At 48.9% G+C, this 18,182-nt stretch overlaps 5 protein-coding genes across 5 annotated transcripts; 3 read left to right on the top strand and 2 right to left on the bottom strand.

Annotated features, from left to right (window-relative positions):
* Positions 1–844: 844 nt before the first annotated feature.
* BDV27DRAFT_84310 (uncharacterized protein) lies at positions 845–5,643 on the top strand. The gene is made up of 2 exons (XM_032077750.1): positions 845–1,093; positions 1,291–5,643. The coding sequence occupies exon 2, from the start codon at positions 1,418–1,420 to the stop codon at positions 5,348–5,350; it is 3,933 nt and encodes a 1,310-aa protein (XP_031920633.1). The 5' UTR covers positions 845–1,093; positions 1,291–1,417; the 3' UTR covers positions 5,351–5,643.
* Positions 5,644–6,380: 737 nt separating this feature from the next.
* Positions 6,381–9,491, bottom strand: BDV27DRAFT_139155 (Pet127 family protein). Its single transcript, XM_032069390.1, has 5 exons — positions 9,226–9,491; positions 8,744–9,094; positions 8,527–8,692; positions 8,411–8,474; positions 6,381–8,353 (listed from the first exon to the last, which is right to left on the bottom strand). The coding sequence occupies exons 1-5, from the start codon at positions 9,412–9,414 to the stop codon at positions 6,697–6,699; spliced, it is 2,427 nt and encodes an 808-aa protein (XP_031920632.1). The 5' UTR covers positions 9,415–9,491; the 3' UTR covers positions 6,381–6,696.
* A 738-nt stretch (positions 9,492–10,229) lies between these two features.
* Positions 10,230–13,156, top strand: ade1 (bifunctional aminoimidazole ribotide synthase/glycinamide ribotide synthase). Its single transcript, XM_032077749.1, has 3 exons — positions 10,230–10,799; positions 10,856–11,383; positions 11,442–13,156. The coding sequence occupies exons 1-3, from the start codon at positions 10,520–10,522 to the stop codon at positions 13,085–13,087; spliced, it is 2,454 nt and encodes an 817-aa protein (XP_031920631.1). The 5' UTR covers positions 10,230–10,519; the 3' UTR covers positions 13,088–13,156.
* A 415-nt stretch (positions 13,157–13,571) lies between these two features.
* act1 (actin ACT1) lies at positions 13,572–16,339 on the bottom strand. Its single transcript, XM_032069389.1, has 7 exons — positions 15,844–16,339; positions 15,695–15,725; positions 15,407–15,462; positions 15,209–15,239; positions 14,374–15,145; positions 14,076–14,307; positions 13,572–14,019 (listed from the first exon to the last, which is right to left on the bottom strand). Exons 1-6 carry the CDS (start codon positions 15,848–15,850, stop codon positions 14,077–14,079), a joined length of 1,128 nt encoding a protein of 375 aa, XP_031920630.1. The 5' UTR covers positions 15,851–16,339; the 3' UTR covers positions 13,572–14,019; position 14,076.
* A 1,125-nt stretch (positions 16,340–17,464) lies between these two features.
* BDV27DRAFT_139150 (uncharacterized protein) lies at positions 17,465–17,865 on the top strand (the record flags this gene model as incomplete). The annotated part of the gene is made up of 2 exons (XM_032069388.1): positions 17,465–17,688; positions 17,755–17,865. Coding segments are annotated over exons 1-2 (154 nt in total), but the record flags the coding sequence as incomplete, so codon positions are not given.
* Positions 17,866–18,182: the final 317 nt, after the last annotated feature.

Below are 18,182 nucleotides of genomic sequence, written 5' to 3'. Positions count from 1 at the left end.
GATTGGGTGATTCCCCTTTTTGTCCCTCACATTCAGACCTGAAAAGTACTTTTTTATTTTTATTTATTATTTTTATGGATCCATATCATATCCCTCTCTGCTGTACTGTGTCTTTTCTTCCCCCCTGACTCCATCATTTTTTCTTTTTCTTCTTGGGTAGAAGATCAGTCTAATAGTAATCAATAATTTCAATTGACCCTAATTTTACCCTAGTTTGCTTTGTACCTTTTGCCTCTCCCCACCCGTGTTGCTTTTACATTGCAGGAAAATTCTCACTATCAAACCCATTCTTTTGTTCCCTCTAAGAAAATCAACAGGTAAAAAAGGGATTTGACCAAAAAAAAAAAAAAAAAAAAAAGAAGAAGAAGAAGAAGAATTTCGTTTGCAGCCAAAAAGACGAGTGACATCATTTGGGTCCCCGCCCGACCCTTTGGTTACGTCCCGGTCGTTGGACCGAATCAATTCCATCCGATCTGCACTTCTGATCTCATTTTCTCCGGATTATCGCCAGGAACTTCTTCCCAGTTCCCACGTCTCCTCCCGACCCAACAATCGCTTTCTTAAGCTTTCCAAATTCTTGTTGCGGGCCTTCCGCTTTGGTTTCCCGTCCGCCTGTCGTTCCAAAAGTCGCTCGTTGTTTTGCTCTGCATTCGGCCTCAATATTGCCTCTTCCGGTCTTTTCTTACCCCCTCCCCCCTCCTCCTCGTTCACCCATTGGGAGTGACTGAAGTGTCGTGCTTGAGTTCCTGGCGTCATTGTAACCTTCCACGTACTCTACTACCTCTCTTTTTCTTTTACTTCTTTCTTTCTTTCTTTTTTTTTCTTGGGATTGGCATTGAATCCTCTTGCTCCCACCTCCCCCTGTAACGTCGGTGGTGGGTTCCGTTACCCTAAACAATCGCTATACTACTGGGGGGGTTTGACGTTGTCTTACCTTTTTGGTCGCCGGCTGTCTCGCAAATTCTTTATTCTCTTATCTTTATTATCACCCTCACTCCGATCGTTGCCTGTGCACGTCGTCGTTGTCTTCTTCTTCGTCCTCCCCTCCTAACAGCTCAAGCAGTCGTTTCTCATGGCATCTTGACGGTCTACTGTATGTTCCACCTCCCTCCCCGTCGCTTTAATGCTCTCTCCTTATTTGTTCTCTTGCGGTCTTCTCCACCTTTCTACTTTTCACTAGTTGAATCCTGGTTTCTATCGCCTCGACTTGTATTGCAGCATGCCATTCCACTCGTATCATCCGATGATAACTAACCAATTCCCTGCCTTTTCGGGGTTTCTGCAATTTAGTGAGAAACGGCACTGAGGTCGCCGATGTGATAATTCCTCTTTCTCCCAACGTCGCTCTTTTTTAGCTTGCTTCACTTACGTGTCTCCTCCTTTTACCCCCGTAGTTTCCCTCTCCCCTCTCCCCGTCATGGCTGACAGCAGTCTGGGGAAGAAAGAGCGGAGGAAAAGTCTGAGTGTGTTCAGCCCGTCGACGACCTCGTCCCTATCCGGCCTCGGTACCCATGATCGATCTCCATCCGATGATGCCCAGGTGGTGAAGAAGAAACGGCGCAATTCGGGCTTCTTCGGTGGTCGAAACCCTAGTCCGCCCGGGCCAAGCCATGGCCTTTGGCGCCCCGGAACAGCCGACACGACCGCCGCTGCATACGCAGCAGTGACGCCCAATGGGGCTTTCGAGGCGCCTCGTCCGCGACGGAAGTCGATGCAAAGGAAACGGGCCTCCGTCTTTGGATCTCTTCGATCGTTTCACTCGTTCGAGGACGAGGACCGGTCGCTAGGCCGTTCGAAAGGTTCGCCATCCATGGACGACGACGAGGCGTCCGATTCTCGACAAGGCATCGGGTCTGTGATCTTACATCATGGGGAGATTCAAACCACCGGAGGCATGTGGAGGAAAAAGAGCCAGTATCTCGTCCTGACCGATACCCATCTCGTCCGGCTCAAGAGCCAAAGTAAGGCAGCGGACATGTTTCCTTCAATCCCGCCCTCCTTTGCCCGGTCTGGTCCGAGCAATCGCCAGTCCATAACCTCGATCAGTTCGTTAGGGGATCCACAACTCTCCACTACGAGCGATTCTGCTGCGGGAATCCCGCTGAATAGCATTGTCGCCGTGTACATGCTGGACGATGGGAAACCCTCCTCCACGGTGGAGGTCGCATACCTAGATGAGCGGGCTCACAAAGCAGCCTTCATCCAAATGCAGACGCCTGATCTGCAGGAACTCAACCTGTGGATGGTTGGAATTCGTTCTGCAGCCGAGTTAATTCGACAGGGCAACCCTCTGCCTTTCGACCAGCGATCGATCGAGTATGTCATAAGGATGCTTGAATACGAAAGAGACTATGATCCGGAGACCTTTCGCATTTTCCGTGTCATTCAGATGGCTTCCAGCAAGTCTCCGGCGCGGACATCCTCAGAAGATCTTACCAAACTGTCCCCCACTGGATGCTATCTTGCCCTCGGCTCACATAAGCTTCATCTGATTCCTCTCCACAAGGTCTCCAACCGCGGCTCAGCCGTGTCCTTAAGCGACCTAGACAACGCAACGACGTTCGGGCTGATGAATCTCACCTGCTTGTCCATGGAATGGGGAGACGATAGTCTACACCTCACCTTTCGAATACCTTTATGTAAGCCTTTCTCGGTCTTCCTAGCGTCCGTCCACTCGCTCGAGATCGCCTTTTGGATAAGACAACAAACGGAATTTTTGCGGCCTCTCTGGGTCAGACAACCCTACGATTTCATCGTGCCTCGCGATCTGGGCAATGAATCTAATTTCCCTCCAGTGGATCTAAATGAGGATTATGGTTGCTTTGACCGAACACTAGTCGCATACTCGGCAAGCTACGATGTCGATACCTCCAACATTCGTTATACGATTGATGTGCAATGTGATGATGCTCCGTGCTTCAAGCTTCTACCCCCCGCCTCGCCATCTCGCCGCAAGTACACGGCTTTGGAGCTGGTCGCAGTATTGCGGGCATTGCGGTACAATGAATCGTTTCGGTCTATTTCATTTAGCGGTGTCAGCTTGGATGCGCTCCAAGGTCTTCGTGACTACCATGGACTGGATAAGGATATGCTTTTAAGCCGTGCAGGCGCTCCAATTCACATTACAGGCCAAGAGAGTCTCTCGGTTCTGTCCCAGGAGATTCGTGCCCTAACGCTCAAGAGTAATTGGCTTCGGCGCTTGGACTTCTCTTACACTCTAAGCCGAACCCCAAAATCCGACAATGAAAGCCACGATCCAGGTTGCGGCATTCCAGAGGCGATATTTCCGATATGTCGCCGGGAGCTGACAAGTGTAGATTGGGTTGTGCTGAACGGCATCAAGCTAGGGGACTCTGATCTCGATTACCTCGTAGACGCAGCCTCTCAAGGAGCCAGTCAGATGCGAGCGTTAGAGGTAGGCAACTGCGGCTTATCGGTTCACGACGTCGACCTGTTACTTTCCACCACCGTTACTCAGGCTCACACGCTGGAAGCAATCAATATTTCAGGCGTGCAGGGCCGACTGAGCCCCGATATCCTTCAACAGTACCTTGGCTACTTTAGGCGGGTCAAGAAGCTTGACTTATCACGCATCTCCAGGACGTCAGGTCCCGATCCGTTGATAACTGCGGAGACCTTGATCAACTGGCAGCTCGAGGAGCTCTCATTGAGTCGGACCAAAGTGAACCGGGAGACGGTGGATGCAATTGCTACCTACCTGGCCAGCGATCGATCCCGAGGGTTGCGTGTGCTTCGTCTTGACCAATGTGGCCTGACAGGGCAGGACGTGGCTATCCTTTTACATTCCTCGGTGGTCGCAGATTGTGCTCGCGACCTGCATTTACACGTCAATGAAAACCGACTAGACTTAGGATGCTCGTTTCTCTTCGACGCACTTGCAAAAAGCAAGTCGCCGCCCCATCTGTCAATGCGAATGATCGACTTCAAAAAGGAAGAGCAGTTCCGGGAATTAGTCGAGGCTCTGCGCAAAAACCGATCCCTGAAGCATCTTGATATCTCGAAAGCATCCTTGCCGTACGACGCAGGGCCGGAAACGTGCAGAGCACTGCAGTTAATGTTCGAAGAGAATGAGACGTTGGAAGACTTGGATATCAGTGGAGAGAGTGCCCACCTAGATGTGGCGAGATTTGGCATTGGTCTCAATCTGGCACTGACTGGTCTGAAAAAGAACAAGTCCTTGAAAGTACTGAGAATCGAACACCAAAAACTGGGGCTACAGGGCGCAAGTACACTGGCCTCCGTACTGGAGGAGAATGACTGTCTTCGTGAGGTCTATTGTGAAAACAACGACATCAATTTGCAGTCGTTCACCGTTCTAGTTAACGGCCTGCAGCGGAACAAGTCTCTGCTGAGTCTATCATACATGGACCGCGATCGGATTCAGTCACTGGACAAGGTGCGCCGAGAGATTGAAAGCGTCAAACGTGATATGGGCGTCGCGCAAGGTTCCACTACGAGCACGATCCGTCGATCATTAAATGCGGCAAAACATGCGACAGTGGGACATAGATCAAGTAAACACGTGCATGCGCCGGGCCACCTTCGCTCCGGAGTCTCTATGCCCAACAATCTGGCGGCTGCCGAAACCTCTCCTTTCCTACACCACGACATTGAAGTGATTTTGCAATCCCTGAATCGAAAATGGGACGCGGAGGTTTCTCGCCTACGTCGTTATTTGTTCCGAAACTTCAACGTGGCTAATGGAATTGAGGTTGAAACTGCTGCGCTTGATAGCGATGATGCTGCCAGCGACGGGCGTCCCAACACGGCGGCGAGCCTTGCGACGATGCTGGACAACCTGAAGCTTGACGTAACAGTATCTGAAAAAGAAATTCCGCCGAGGCCGCAGACAAACACACAACCGTCACCAAAGGCAAGCGAGCCCACCGAGGCAAGCCATCTAGACATTTTCCGAAGCCTCGACACAGAAACCAACATACAAATCGAGCCCAGAATGCGCCCACAGACAGCTCCTTTCTCTTTTGAGTATGCGCCTCAGATTCTACCGTCTGATTACGTCAGTTCCAGTGGGCCTTCGTCGCGACTAGCAGTGCCAGTTCCTTCTATGCCATCCGTCATTAATAAATCCAGCAGTGTTCGCAGTGCCCGCAGCTCCAGCACCGTTTCTACCAGTGCGGGTACAGCTGCGAGTGCCCGCAGTTCATATGGTACAACTTCGTCGACGCTAAGGGGACTTCTTACGGGAGGTGCATCAAAAGAGCGCAGACGGGCGGAAAAAATGAAGCCCGCAGCTGTTTGCGTTTCTCGTGACAGGCCGCCGACGCTGCAATGGTCGCCACCCAAACTTGACCTAGGGGACTTTCGATAGTCCTGCTACTCGTTCAGAGCCCATCAAACAGAATGGGCTCTTCTTCGCTTTTGAGATGAATCACGAAATCCGAGCTACGAGAACCATTTGAATCACATTTTCGCTAGCCGAAAGATCTACCTCCTCTAGCTGTCCTTATGAAATATGTACAGCTTTCTTTCTTTCCCTCTCACCCCCCTCTACGTCCGAGTCGTCCCCAGACTTCGGTGACGCTCCTCTCAATCGCACGCCTTTAAGCTTGAAGGATGGAAGCTGTTTTCTATCCAGTATAATTGCATGGCGTCTCTCATATTCTCCTCTCCTGTCCTCAATATACCTTGACCTCGGCTAGCTGGCGTTCGCTCTGGCTTGTCTCGAATGTCTTTTTATCGCTTTTACCTTGCTTTTCCCCTTATCTCCGTCTGCCTCCGGAAAGGCAATCATCCAACCACCAAGAGACGTACTTGGATTGACATTTGCAAGTTTGGCGTATCGGTTTGACGGCGTTCCACCCCGTGCTATTTATGCTATATGAGGGCTCAGTCCTCTAGGTGTTTCTTGTGAAGTCTATTGGGACATCCGTTGTTTTTTGAGTTGACTTGATGCCCTAATTGTTAATGTCATAGAACCTATCATCGTCGGTCTTGAAGATTGAGCTATGCGATTGAGTTGGGCTATTGTTTTGGGACTTTTGTAGTATGGTTTTAGACTGGATATATAGCGATACTACGTATGTATGTATATATGTATATATTTTGTGAATATAGACTGATCCAATTATGTTACTTGGCTGTGATTCATTTTGATGTTGGGTAGGTATGTTTCATGTATAGTTGTTTCACAAACATTCCTTGCAACTTCATCAAGTATCATTTAATCGGGTTAACTGGTGATCTGGTTACCTTGTCTGGTCTTTGTCTACAGCACCTCCTTGCTACAGAAGCCTACACCAAAACACTCTAATACTAGCGTGTGCTATGACTGGATTGTCTAGCCATGAGTTGGGCCTCTCAACGCCATAGGTCTAGTATATGAATTGCGCTGAATGTGAGTGGATTAGGAGTCTAAGAACCGCAAGTAACGTATATACCAACTAGAAAAACACACAGCCAATCGTATACACAATGCTATCTAAATCCCAGACTCAGTACCCTGGGTTGGAACATCAAACGAACGCCATACAGGAATAGCACAGGCCTAACGCCCTGGATGCAAACAGTCCAACTCCACAACCATAAAACTTGGAGTTGGAGACAATATTATACATAAGATCTTGAGAGGTATCTGTAGAATGGAGAAGGATTAAAAAGGTGGGTGGATGGATGGGGCGCATGACTACACCCTTGCTGAAACCCAAATTTGACTGATTAGGCTGACTCGTCCAGCACAACAATACCATTCTCTTTGTCCAGCTTGTTTTCTTTCCTGCGGTAGTCTCGTCCCTTTTTGCTAATCTCCCGTAGTCGCCGAATGTATACGTTGTTTGCGACGTCTTGTTCATCCTCTCCTCGGCCCGTGAGAGCCTTCTCCCGACGTTTTTGACATGCTGCGTACAACGCGCGTGCCTTTTCCCCTTTCAGTTCGCTTAGTTCGTACTCGACATTCCATTCATCGTTTGCTTTCAGGTCGCTGGGCCGTTCAACGATTCTACCGTTGACAAAGTTTTTGGTCACAAGAGTCATGGCAAGTAACTCGCGGCCATTATTAGGGGCTTTCTCCGCGACTTCATTTTCAACTTCCGAGAGGAAAGCTTCGTCAAGCGGCGCTGATGAGTCATATTCCACTTCATAATCATCGGGGCCAAGCTCTGTTGATCTCCTCTCTTCCTCAACTGACCCTTCTTGCTTATCAGAACTGCTAGACGGTTGAAGCTCTTCTTTACCATCCGTGGATGGTACATCTTCTTCCTCGGAGGGAGCTAAATTCAAGACCCGTCGCTGGTACGCATCGATTTCAGCTTGATTCCTGGTCTGAATGGAGTGAATCTCATCGTCAGTGACAGGTTCGGCAAAGATGTACATGAACGGAGTTTGGGCGTCTCGGGTTTCAAAGTGAAGACGAATGGACCTTTCGGGGAACTTCGTCGTGACCTTGTCTAGAATTTTGTTCCACAATGCTAGACTCAGGCGGAACTCCGTATCACCTAATGCCGTGTTATACTGGCCATGCAGTGTCTGATCCATTTCCGGCAAGCTGACGTACTGGAATCCGAAGATACGCTCAATGTTGTGAAAGGCAACGAAGATACCATCCATACGGCCAATTCGCACCTGAAGAGAGTATTTAAGAAAGGCCGCTCGGATCATGTCGTAAAACTCGCGTTCGTAGGATTCAAAGGCGCCGTAGCGGTTTTGAATTTCATAACCAAGACCACGTTCGAAGTTACGAGCGTCCATCCGAATGGAGACTACAGCCCTCGTTTTGAGATCGAACATGCCAGTTCCAGGAAGCCTGGGGTCATACGCATCTAACTGAGATCTCATGAGGAAATCACCAAGCGTAGAATAGTGGTAGGACTCGGGAATAGCCTGTTCCTCCTCGGCAGAGATCTTGTTCTCACTCGACCGCCTGTAGCGTTCAAAATCATCCTTCGGTAAGGTAAGGAGTTTCTCCATTGACTTTCCCAAGTTCATTAGGATATTGGCAGACTCAAACTCTTTGTCCGCGTCGATGGCATAGACCCCATCTTGGTATCGGAGAAACATGGCTGAAGGAGCACGCAGGAGACGTGTGAAGGACCTTAATTTATCCGGAAAGCCTTGGGACAAGGTCCGAATATCAACTCCCCTCCATGCCGAAAGGAGATAATGAAAGTGTGACAACACAGAGGTCATGCTCGAAGATGATCCTATGTACTTCTTTTTCTCCTTCACCGCTATATCCCGGAGCGTCTGATCCTTGGAAGAGGTGATATAGTCCTTCAAAGCATCAAAATCGAATTCGGTGACAGGCATGATCTGGCCCAAGTAGGGGTCGAAATTGTAGACACGAGACCGTGGGTCCCGAAGATGGTAAACACCTGGGCTGGAACAAAACGGTAAGCTTGGTCCCACTTCCGAGACAGGCTCTCGGGTTACTTACTTAAAAAGAACCCTTTCAAGGCCAAAAGAGAGTCGGGGAACGGGCGCTGTTTCAACATCCAGAGCTAGTGACAATTAGAGTGTGCTCAATGTCGGCAATTGGCAAGAAATACGTACGATTCAATTGCAGGTCTTTCGATTCAACCTTGCCAAGCTCCTTTGCGTATATAGAGCTCATAACAAATGACAAGTTCTTAGGGCTTTCCTGTTCTCTTACACTTGTAGCTTTCGTTGAATCCAGGTGAGAAACGATCGATTGGAGCGACGACTTGATACGAGATGCCTAACATTGTTTAGCGATACCAGCAATGCAGGGACCATGAATTATGCTCACCGGATCTTCTTGGGTCTCTGCAGCGAGTTGTTCTTTCTGTTCTGGATGGTCTTTTGAGGCTTTTGTCTTTTGCTTCTCCTTGGCTAAGGCTCTCCGAGTTTTTATCGCAGACATCTTTCGAGCCTTCCCGGTAATTTTCTTTGATCCCTTGCCAGCCGTATGCACCGACTGATCCTTGGATGGCTCGCCATCCTCGGCTGGCGAGGTAGTGTCATCGTCAGTTTTGGTCGTAGCAGCTTCACCATCCTCGAGAGCATTGGAAGTTGACTTGAGGTTATTGAGTCTCTTGTTGTGCTGCTTTGAACGTTCGCCAGGAGATCGGCTTTTCCGGTCTTTCTGCGGTGGTGGACTCTTTTTGTCAAAGCAAAGTCAGTCAGTGTACGTACGCCATAGAGTAGGGGAGTTGCGAAGGGCGATCGGTCGAAGGATGACAGAAAGTAAACCATGGAATTGCCAGACGCATGATCCGCAGATGATCTTACCTTGTCTAGAGCCGACAAACCCTCTGAGACAACTCGAGCGGATGCATCTTCGATGCTCGAGTTTGCGCGATATGGAGTGTTGGAGTACAGACGGAGCCTAGTGCGACCTCCGAGCCTCTGGGCTAAACAGGAGATGCAGACATGTTCGCGGAGAGGGTCTGAAACAGACCGCAGGGAAGCCCGGAACATTCAGGTCAAATGTTTCGGAGCAGCCTTCAGGGTAGTAACACTAATATTCTGTCAATTGAGAGCAGCTGCTGGCAAAGTGTTGATGCTTGAAAGTTGAAAAGCTTGAACAGCTTCATTACATTTGCTCTTTTTTTATTTTTCTGCCGTACAGCTCCTCACCGCTCTGGAGGCGACGAGAAGCCCGGCGGTATGTGTCAGGTTTCAAATGATATTGTATATACAGTACATTACGAGCATGACAGAAACAAGTCATACGGCACATGTATATATACATATACAGTACATCTAGGGTATGTATCACGTGGAGGGTGCGCAATAAAGAGCGATTCGGTTCGGCTTTTGTTCTTTTTGTTTGATACTTTTCTGAATCTGTTTATTCCTTAGCTATATATTAAATATAGTAAGTATTTAAGGAACAAGAGGTAGCTGCTATTTACTTGGTGCCGAACTCTTATCGGGAAATGCCCCATCTCTCCAGATTTCTTTTAGCCTCGTTCTTGACACTGATAACAAAACATTCAATATACACACAGATGTATATAACATGTATATGTATTCTCGTACGGAGAAAGAGTATCTCTGAATCCAAATGTTAAAATCAAAAGAAGACGCAAAGAATTTGAAGGATAAAAAGTAAAAAGACGAAAAACAAACTAACCCACGACTAATAAAATACACTCACTCATCCAAATCCGGGGTCGGAGAAAAAGACGCCCCGCCATCCCGCCAGCAGAGGAAAAAAAAAAAAAAAGGTGCGGTGACTCTTAACACCCTCGAGAAATCAAGATTTGGTTCTTCCCCAAAGCCATACACTTGCTATACATGCAGCTTGCTCTCAAGTTGACTCTCTGGTGAGGTGAGTATCGGCCCTGATACAATTGTGTGTTTGTTGAGGTTTCTTGGGTATTGAAACAAACCTCGAGAATGATAAAGAGAGGGGCACGTCTGCTATTTTATATACTATGACTTGCCCCTCCATTCTTTCCGCCTCAAAAAGCAATACACCACATACATTATTTCCCTGCAATGCGATCCTCGTGTGGATAGGATATCCAGCTTCTAATATTTCCCCAAATTAGGTTTACTCGAGAACACTGCACTCGAAATGTCCCAAGAACAGTTGCGCGTCCTTATCGTCGGTAACGGCGGCCGCGAACATGCCCTGGCTTGGAAGCTAAGCCAATCCCCTCGGGTCGAAATCGTTTATGTCGCCCCAGGTAATGGTGGAACTGGCTTGGGGGCTCCTAGCAAGATCACAAATGCCAACGTCAAGGGCAATGACTACCCTGGCCTAGTGGCCTTCGCTCAAAAGAACGGAGTCAATTTGGTGGTTCCGGGACCGGAGGCCCCTCTTGTGGATGGCATCCAAGGATATTTCCAAGCAGGTGGGGAGAACCTCAACTACAAACAAGACAGATAAGATGTTGACATTTCCATAAAGTCGGTATTAGGTGCTTTGGTCCTTCCAAGGCCGCTGCGCGCATGGAGGGTTCCAAGACCTTCTCTAAGGATTTCATGAAGCGTCATAACATTCCCACGGCTGCGTATGAGAACTTCCGCGAGTATGAACCTGCCCGTCAATACCTTGACTCCATCTCCCACAATGTTGTCATCAAGGCAGATGGTCTGGCTGGTGGCAAAGGTGTTGTTATCCCGCAGACCAAGGAGGAGGGCCACCAAGCACTCCGCGAAATGATGTTGGACCGCCAGTTCGGTGATGCCGGTAACGAGGTTGTCATCGAAGAGTACCTCGAGGGTGATGAGCTCAGTGTTCTCACTTTCAGCGACGGCTACACTATCCGCTCCCTCCCTCCTGCACAGGATCACAAGCGTATCTTCGACGGTGACCAGGGTCCCAACACCGGCGGTATGGGCTGCTACGCTCCTACCCCAATCTCTTCTAACGAAGTTCTTGAGGAGATCGACCGCACCATTGTGCAGCCTTCAGTTGACGGCATGAGGAGAGATGGTTTGTCCTTACATACTGGCCATAAACCTATATGAATAGAGCGCTAACTGCTTTCAAGGCTTTCCCTTCGTGGGTATCCTCTTCACCGGTCTTATGATGACGAAGAATGGCCCTAAGGTTCTCGAATATAATGTTAGAGGTGGAGACCCGGAGACTCAGACCCTCTTGCCCCTGCTCAGTGATGACACTGATCTGGCGGAGATCATGGTTGCTTGTACCGAACACTGGCTCGACGGTGTCTCAATCAACGTCAAGCCCGACTTCTCTACCACCGTCATTGCCGTGGCGGGTGGATACCCTGGATCTTATGCTAAGGGCAAGGCCATTACCCTTGACCCGGTTCCGGAGGACACTTTGATCTTCCATGCTGGAACCACACTCGTTGGCAACGAACTCCAGACCTCTGGTGGTCGGGTCATTGCTTCCACCGCTACAGCATCTAGTCTCGAGGAGGCTGTCCGCAAGAGCTATTCTGGCATTTCCACAATTCACTTTGAAGATATGTTCTACCGTAAGGACATCGCGCACCGCGCCTTCAGGCAAAGAGACGCTGTTGCATCCCAGAAGGAGTCTCTCACCTATGCCTCTGCCGGTGTTTCCATTGATGCTGGTAATGACCTCGTCGACCAGATTAAGAGCTCTGTTGCCCAGACCAAGCGTCCTGGTACAGATGCGGTGATCGGTGGCTTCGGAGGCCTCTTTTCTCTTGCTGCTGCCAACTCTGCCTACCATCCTCACTCCCCTACATTGATTGGAGCCATCGATGGTGTTGGGACCAAGCTCAAGATCGCACACACCGTGGGGGTCCACGACACGGTGGGTATTGACCTTGTAGCCATGAACGTCAACGACCTGGTCGTCCAAGGTGCAGAGCCCTTATTCTTCCTCGACTGCTATTCTTGCGGTAAATTGGACGTCAACACAGCCTCCGCCTTCGTCACTGGTGTTGCCAATGGTTGTGTGCAGGCCGGATGTGCCCTCATTGGCGGTGAGACTGCTGAAATGCCTGGCCTCTTCATTGACGACACCTATGATGCTGTGGGTGCTGCCGTAGGTGCTATTAACACTACTGGAGACAATGCTCGTACTATTCTTCCGGAGACCTCCGCTATGCAAGATGGCGATGTTCTCCTCGCCTTGGCTTCCTCCGGTCCTCATTCGAACGGGTACTCTCTCGTCCGGAAGATCGTCGAACGCTCTGGATTGAACTACAACGACCCAGCTCCTTTCTCGATGCCTTTCAGCAACGAACCTCTTTCCCTCGGCCGTGCCCTCCTTACCCCAACCCGCATTTACGTGAAGCCTCTCCTGAAAGCGCTCTCCATCCCCTCCAGCGACAAGACTACCGGCCACTTCTCGTCAGCCATTAAGGGTCTTGCCCACATCACTGGTGGCGGTCTGGTTGATAATGTGCCTCGTATGCTACCTTCGACGCTGACTGCGCATATCAACGTCTCCACCTGGCAGCTTCCGCCGGTCTTCGCCTGGCTTAAGAAGAACGGTAATGTCACTGCCACTGAGATGGCGCGTGCGCTCAACTGCGGTGTGGGTATGATCATTGCTGTTGAGAAGGAGGCCGCGGCCGCAGTTAAGGATCTGCTGCAGAAGGAGGGAGAAACGGTCTACGAGGTCGGTGAGCTCAAGACCAAGAAGGAGGGAGAGGAAGGATGTATCCTCAAGGGGTTGGAGACGTGGGACGCTTAGACGCACTGTTGTATCTCCATTCAGTAATATGTGATGATTTACTCCATCGGTTTTTCCTTTCTTTTTTTTTTTTTTTTTCCCTGATGTTTTTTTTATCTTTATTCTGATTACTGCCCCATGTGCGATGATGGATGAGCTCAAGACCAAAACAGATGAGAATTTTAAAAGTGAACAGACTATGCATACGTCAGTCTATATAGATGTTAGACTAACTCGAAGACTTCTGTCCAATCTCCAAGGAGGCACTTAGCCCATCAACAATATCAGACAAGTCCGCTATACATACAGCTTTCTTACTAACCGGGCCCAGACTGGTCTGTACATGGCAATGACATCATGTTTTGTACTACGATGGCTTGTGTTCTTGAGCCGCAGGCGACCTACCCAGTGGTATATATCCATTGGTTCTTGGCCGGAGTGCGCTGTAGATGATACGGGGCTGTTTGCGAGGTCTACATAGGCCTCATGAAGCAAAACTCGACAATTGTGACAAGACACAGTCAATTTGAAGTTAAGCCCCGCGTGAATCGGGCCAGAATAATAATGTTTCAACAGCATCTTAAAATCGTAGCCAGCCCGGAGGCGAAAATTCGTTAGGGAAAAGGATCCAGGATGGAAATAAGGATTCAAACACGAGCGTAGAACTATATGAAATAGAGCTTTCACCCCACCATCCACATGACCCATGTACATCCTTCACCTACGTTTCTCTTCCCCTTCTTGCTCTCAGGAACAACTTACTGCCAGCGAAAGCGCCCGCATCGAGCGACAAGCGTCTCAAAGAAACCATCTCTATTCCACAGCTAAAACAAAGTTCCTTTTTCAGGCGATCTTCCTCCTAGTGCGAGTCAGAGAGGCCCGCATGTCGCCAGTCCCCGTTTGATATTTTAATACAGGAAAATACGACGAAAAAGACTAATCATGCGCAAGAGCTGCAATAGGGAGTCAATGAGGGTTGGATTCAAGGAAGCATGTAGGTGAACCATACCTTAGAAACACTTGCGGTGAACGATCGAAGGACCGCTCTCGTCGTACTCCTGCTTGGAGATCCACATCTGCTGGAAGGTGGACAGGGAAGCCAAGATGGAACCACCAATCCAGACGGAGTATTTACGCTCAGGAGGAGCAATGATCTTGACCTTCATAGACGAGGGGGCAAGCGCGGTGATTTCCTTCTGCATACGATCGGAGATACCAGGGTACATGGTAGTACCACCAGACTAAGTTATTGTTAGTGATGTGCTGCCCTCTGGAATGGACCCGAAACCCGGAATAGAAAAACATACCATGACGATGTTACCGTAGAGATCCTTACGGACATCAACATCACACTTCATGATGGAATTGAAGGTGGTAACGTGAATACCACCGCTTTCCAGACCCAGAACGCTAGGCTGGAAGAGAGCCTCAGGAGCACGGAAACGCTCGTTACCAATAGTGATGACCTGGCCATCAGGAAGCTCGTAGGACTTCTCGAGGCTAGAGCTCTGAGAGGCGGTCTGAATCTCCTGCTCAAAGTCAAGGGCGACGTAGCAAAGCTTCTCCTTGATGTCACGGACAATTTCACGCTCAGCGGTGGTGGAGAACGTGTAACCGCGCTCAGCCAGGATCTTCATGAGGTAGTCGGTCAAATCACGGCCAGCCATGTCAACACGGGAGATGGCGTGGGGGAGGGCGAAACCCTCGTAGATGGGGACAACGTGGGTGACACCGTCACCAGAGTCCAGAACGATACCGGTGGTACGACCGGAGGCATACAGGGACAGGACGGCCTGGATGGAGACGTAGAAGGCGGGGGCGTTGAAGGTCTCGAAGACGATCTGGGTCATCTTCTCACGGTTGGACTTGGGGTTAATAGGGGCTTCGGTCAAGAGAACCGGGTGCTCCTCAGGAGCAACACGGAGCTCGTTGTAAAATGTGTGATGCCAGATCTTCTCCATGTCATCCCAGTTTGTGACGACACCGTGCTCGATGGGATATCTGAGAGTGAGGATACCACGCTTGGACTGTGCCTCATCACCAACATAAGAGTCCTTCTGACCCATACCAATCATGATACTGATACATCGTCAGTGGCCATCGCTCTGGAGTAGCTATCTGGGAGGGTCGGGGGATAATTACCCATGATGACGGGGACGACCGACAATGGAAGCTAAGATTCAAGTCAGTAAATCGAGTTCATCATGTGCGGCCACGCGTCACAGTTGATCCATCTAGATGGTGCTTATTACTGCGAGGACACAGCAAATGGCTATACTTGAAGACTTGGAAAAGGACGAGAGGGGCATGCATCAGGCTAATGCGGGGGGGTTGACTTACGGAAGACAGCACGGGGAGCATCGTCACCGGCGAAACCGGCCTTGCACATACCCGAACTAAGGGCAATTTCGTCAGTATAGGGGCCAAGTCACGTTTACAAATTGTAGACGAAAGAGAATCCATCTCGTCATTGCGATTCCAGGAAGCATAAGAGCTAGAAGCTGGGCCGGGAAGGTGATCTTCGATCAGTGCGACCGGTGCCGGCAGCTGGTGTTTTCTTGCTCGGGATGGGATGGAAAACACGGGGGATTCCATCAACAAAACCATCAAAAACCAATAAAAACATACCCATTGTCAATGACGAGAGCAGCAACTTCCTCTATACGAGTGACACAAGATGATATCAGTAACGGTCGGACAGAGCGACGGAAGGGGGAGGGGAAGAGAACAGCAGCGAACGAGCTAGACGCAAGGCGCTGAGGTGGCAGAAACCTTACCTTCCATGATGACTGAATGGGATTACTACGAGGGGGAAAGAAAAAAAAAGGAAACGAGAAGGGAAAGAACTATTAAAAAAGGTGGGAAACTAGGGACGAGAAAGAGGAGAGGATAAGGTGGTGATGAAGGTCAAGTTGAGTGAGTGAGTGAGAGAGGGAGAGAGGTAGCAAGTGTGGTGGAAGTAAGTTGGTTGAGGTGTGGGTGGAGGAAGAGAGACGGAGCAGAATTACTGGTCGAGTGTATTTAGTAAGAAAAGCAGGTAGTCGCAGAAAAGGGAAGGGGGGGAAGGAGAAGAGAAAAGGAGAGGTTGGCGGTAAATTTAGGTATTAGGGGGGTAAAGGGAAGTGAGTGGCCTTAGAGAGCATGCTAGGTGAGCGTATGTGGGTAAGCCTAAATTGGACTATACGGGACCACGCTGTTCTATGATTAGGCGGCAAATAGGGGTTTTTTTGTGGTGCCGTTGGGCCCAACTGCTGTCACCGCCACACTGTATCAGTAATGGACCGTAATAGATTTCCGGTACGAACAAGAGCGAGAGAGTTGGAACAATTGCAATCCATTTCCAGACTGATTTATGAATTCCTCTTTTAAAACAAAAGAAGAAACAAAAGGAAAATATATGCTGGTAGGGACCGTGTATAATCCTTCCATTCCTTCCTCTATCTCCATTCCACAACAGTTTCGTCGCCGAACTCCATCTATCGTCACCTCTAATGTAAGAACGGTTCGGGAAGGATACCAGCTGAGGTGTCCTTTTTCCCTTTAAGCACTGCTGGATGGCAAAAACCACTTGCGCATCCTCGTGGGGCAGATCCTGTGGCTGTTTACGAATGGTTCAGCCCATAGCGTCCCGGCGAACAGGGTCACAAAAGTAATCAGGGTCGGTTATCACCATAAGCTCTAGACATGATGACGATGTCAATTCCAGGCTTCCAGATTCTTTACGAGCACAATCCCTTTGAACTTTGCCCCTCTTTTTTTTTTTTTTTTTTTTTTAAACGTTCTTCTTGCGAATCACCTTTTGTCTAGGGTCTAGAAGATTGTGGGGGTCTCTGAATGTCAGACTTATTGCTGATCTTTAATAAGTCTTTTAAGGGAGATAATTCAACCCCATCGAAGGTTTGATAGACGACTAAACCAATGGCGGTCATATCCATACATTATCTTCCATTGCATGTGCGCGTACATACATACCTACTGTGCTGCAATTCCTGCCTTACCGCCTTTTCATCCATTTTAAGAAGATTCTTATAAGCACCAATACCAGTGCCCAATTCCCGGGAGAAGTCGGTCCATCACAGTTGGATTATTCTCGTAATTACAGTCGTCACCCATACCAGCAGCTTCAGAATGGACCAACTGACAGCGTCCGCGGGGTTGACAATCCATCGCGGGGTAGTAGTATTTTGTGCGATGAACAGCCATTATGTAAGCATGTGATACGAACTATGTACTGTACTGTATTAGTAGTTATGTTTATATAGCATATCATCAGATCCCGTTTATTTCTATGCCCATATGCTGATGGACAGAGGTTTCTTTGTCCCTATTGTCATATTCTCGTGTTAGAGTGAACATATCAAAATCATTCCTAATCAGAGTTAGGACACCAGATTGGCAGTTCCTTTAGTATAAGTAGGGGGCTACCCTGACCCCTATGCTGGCGTAACCATCTCTAGCAACTGCATATTTGATTACAAACATCAAAAGGTGTTACTAGGAAGGGTTGTGACTGGAAGCCCCAGAACGCATTGCGTGCACTTCCCTCCGTATTCGTATCGTATGAGCGGATCTGCACGAGTCTGCCTTGCTTGTGGTGAGGAAGGAGATTTATTATCTCAGGCCTACTAGTTGTATGATAACGATCAGTCATAGCCGCCGCCCGCAGATTAAGTACCTTAGGTTCATACTAAGTCATGGAGGGGTAGATCCGGTAGCTATCAGATTCCGATACCATCTCCGTATGAAGCAGAAGAGGCGGTCCATTGTGGTCAACTCCTGAACTAATAGATTCGTGATGTGTTTCGGCTTGTTTTTGTTGGACGTACGATGTGTACGTCCGAGTGTTTGTTGCGGTGGTAATCTATACTATCGGGCAAGTGGCGGGGAAGATTCCTGAACCATCTGGACGCATCAAGAACACCGCTGAATTGCCCCCTCCAAAATATTCGTTCTTTTTTTGTTCGATTATTCATAAGACAAAAGAGACAGAACTTGATATACTCAATCTCAACTACTCTTACTACAAATTTTTCATTTAGTTTGCTAATAACCCTCGTACGAATCATAATTTCTTTTCTTTTCTTTTCTTTCTTTCTTTCTTTCTTTCTTTTTTTTT

Source organism: Aspergillus caelatus (assembly GCF_009193585.1).
Source record: "Aspergillus caelatus strain CBS 763.97 unplaced genomic scaffold BDV27scaffold_437, whole genome shotgun sequence".
In the NCBI taxonomy this organism is placed as follows: Eukaryota; Fungi; Ascomycota; class Eurotiomycetes; order Eurotiales; family Aspergillaceae; genus Aspergillus; species Aspergillus caelatus.
This window is presented reverse-complemented; position numbering and strand designations above follow the sequence as displayed.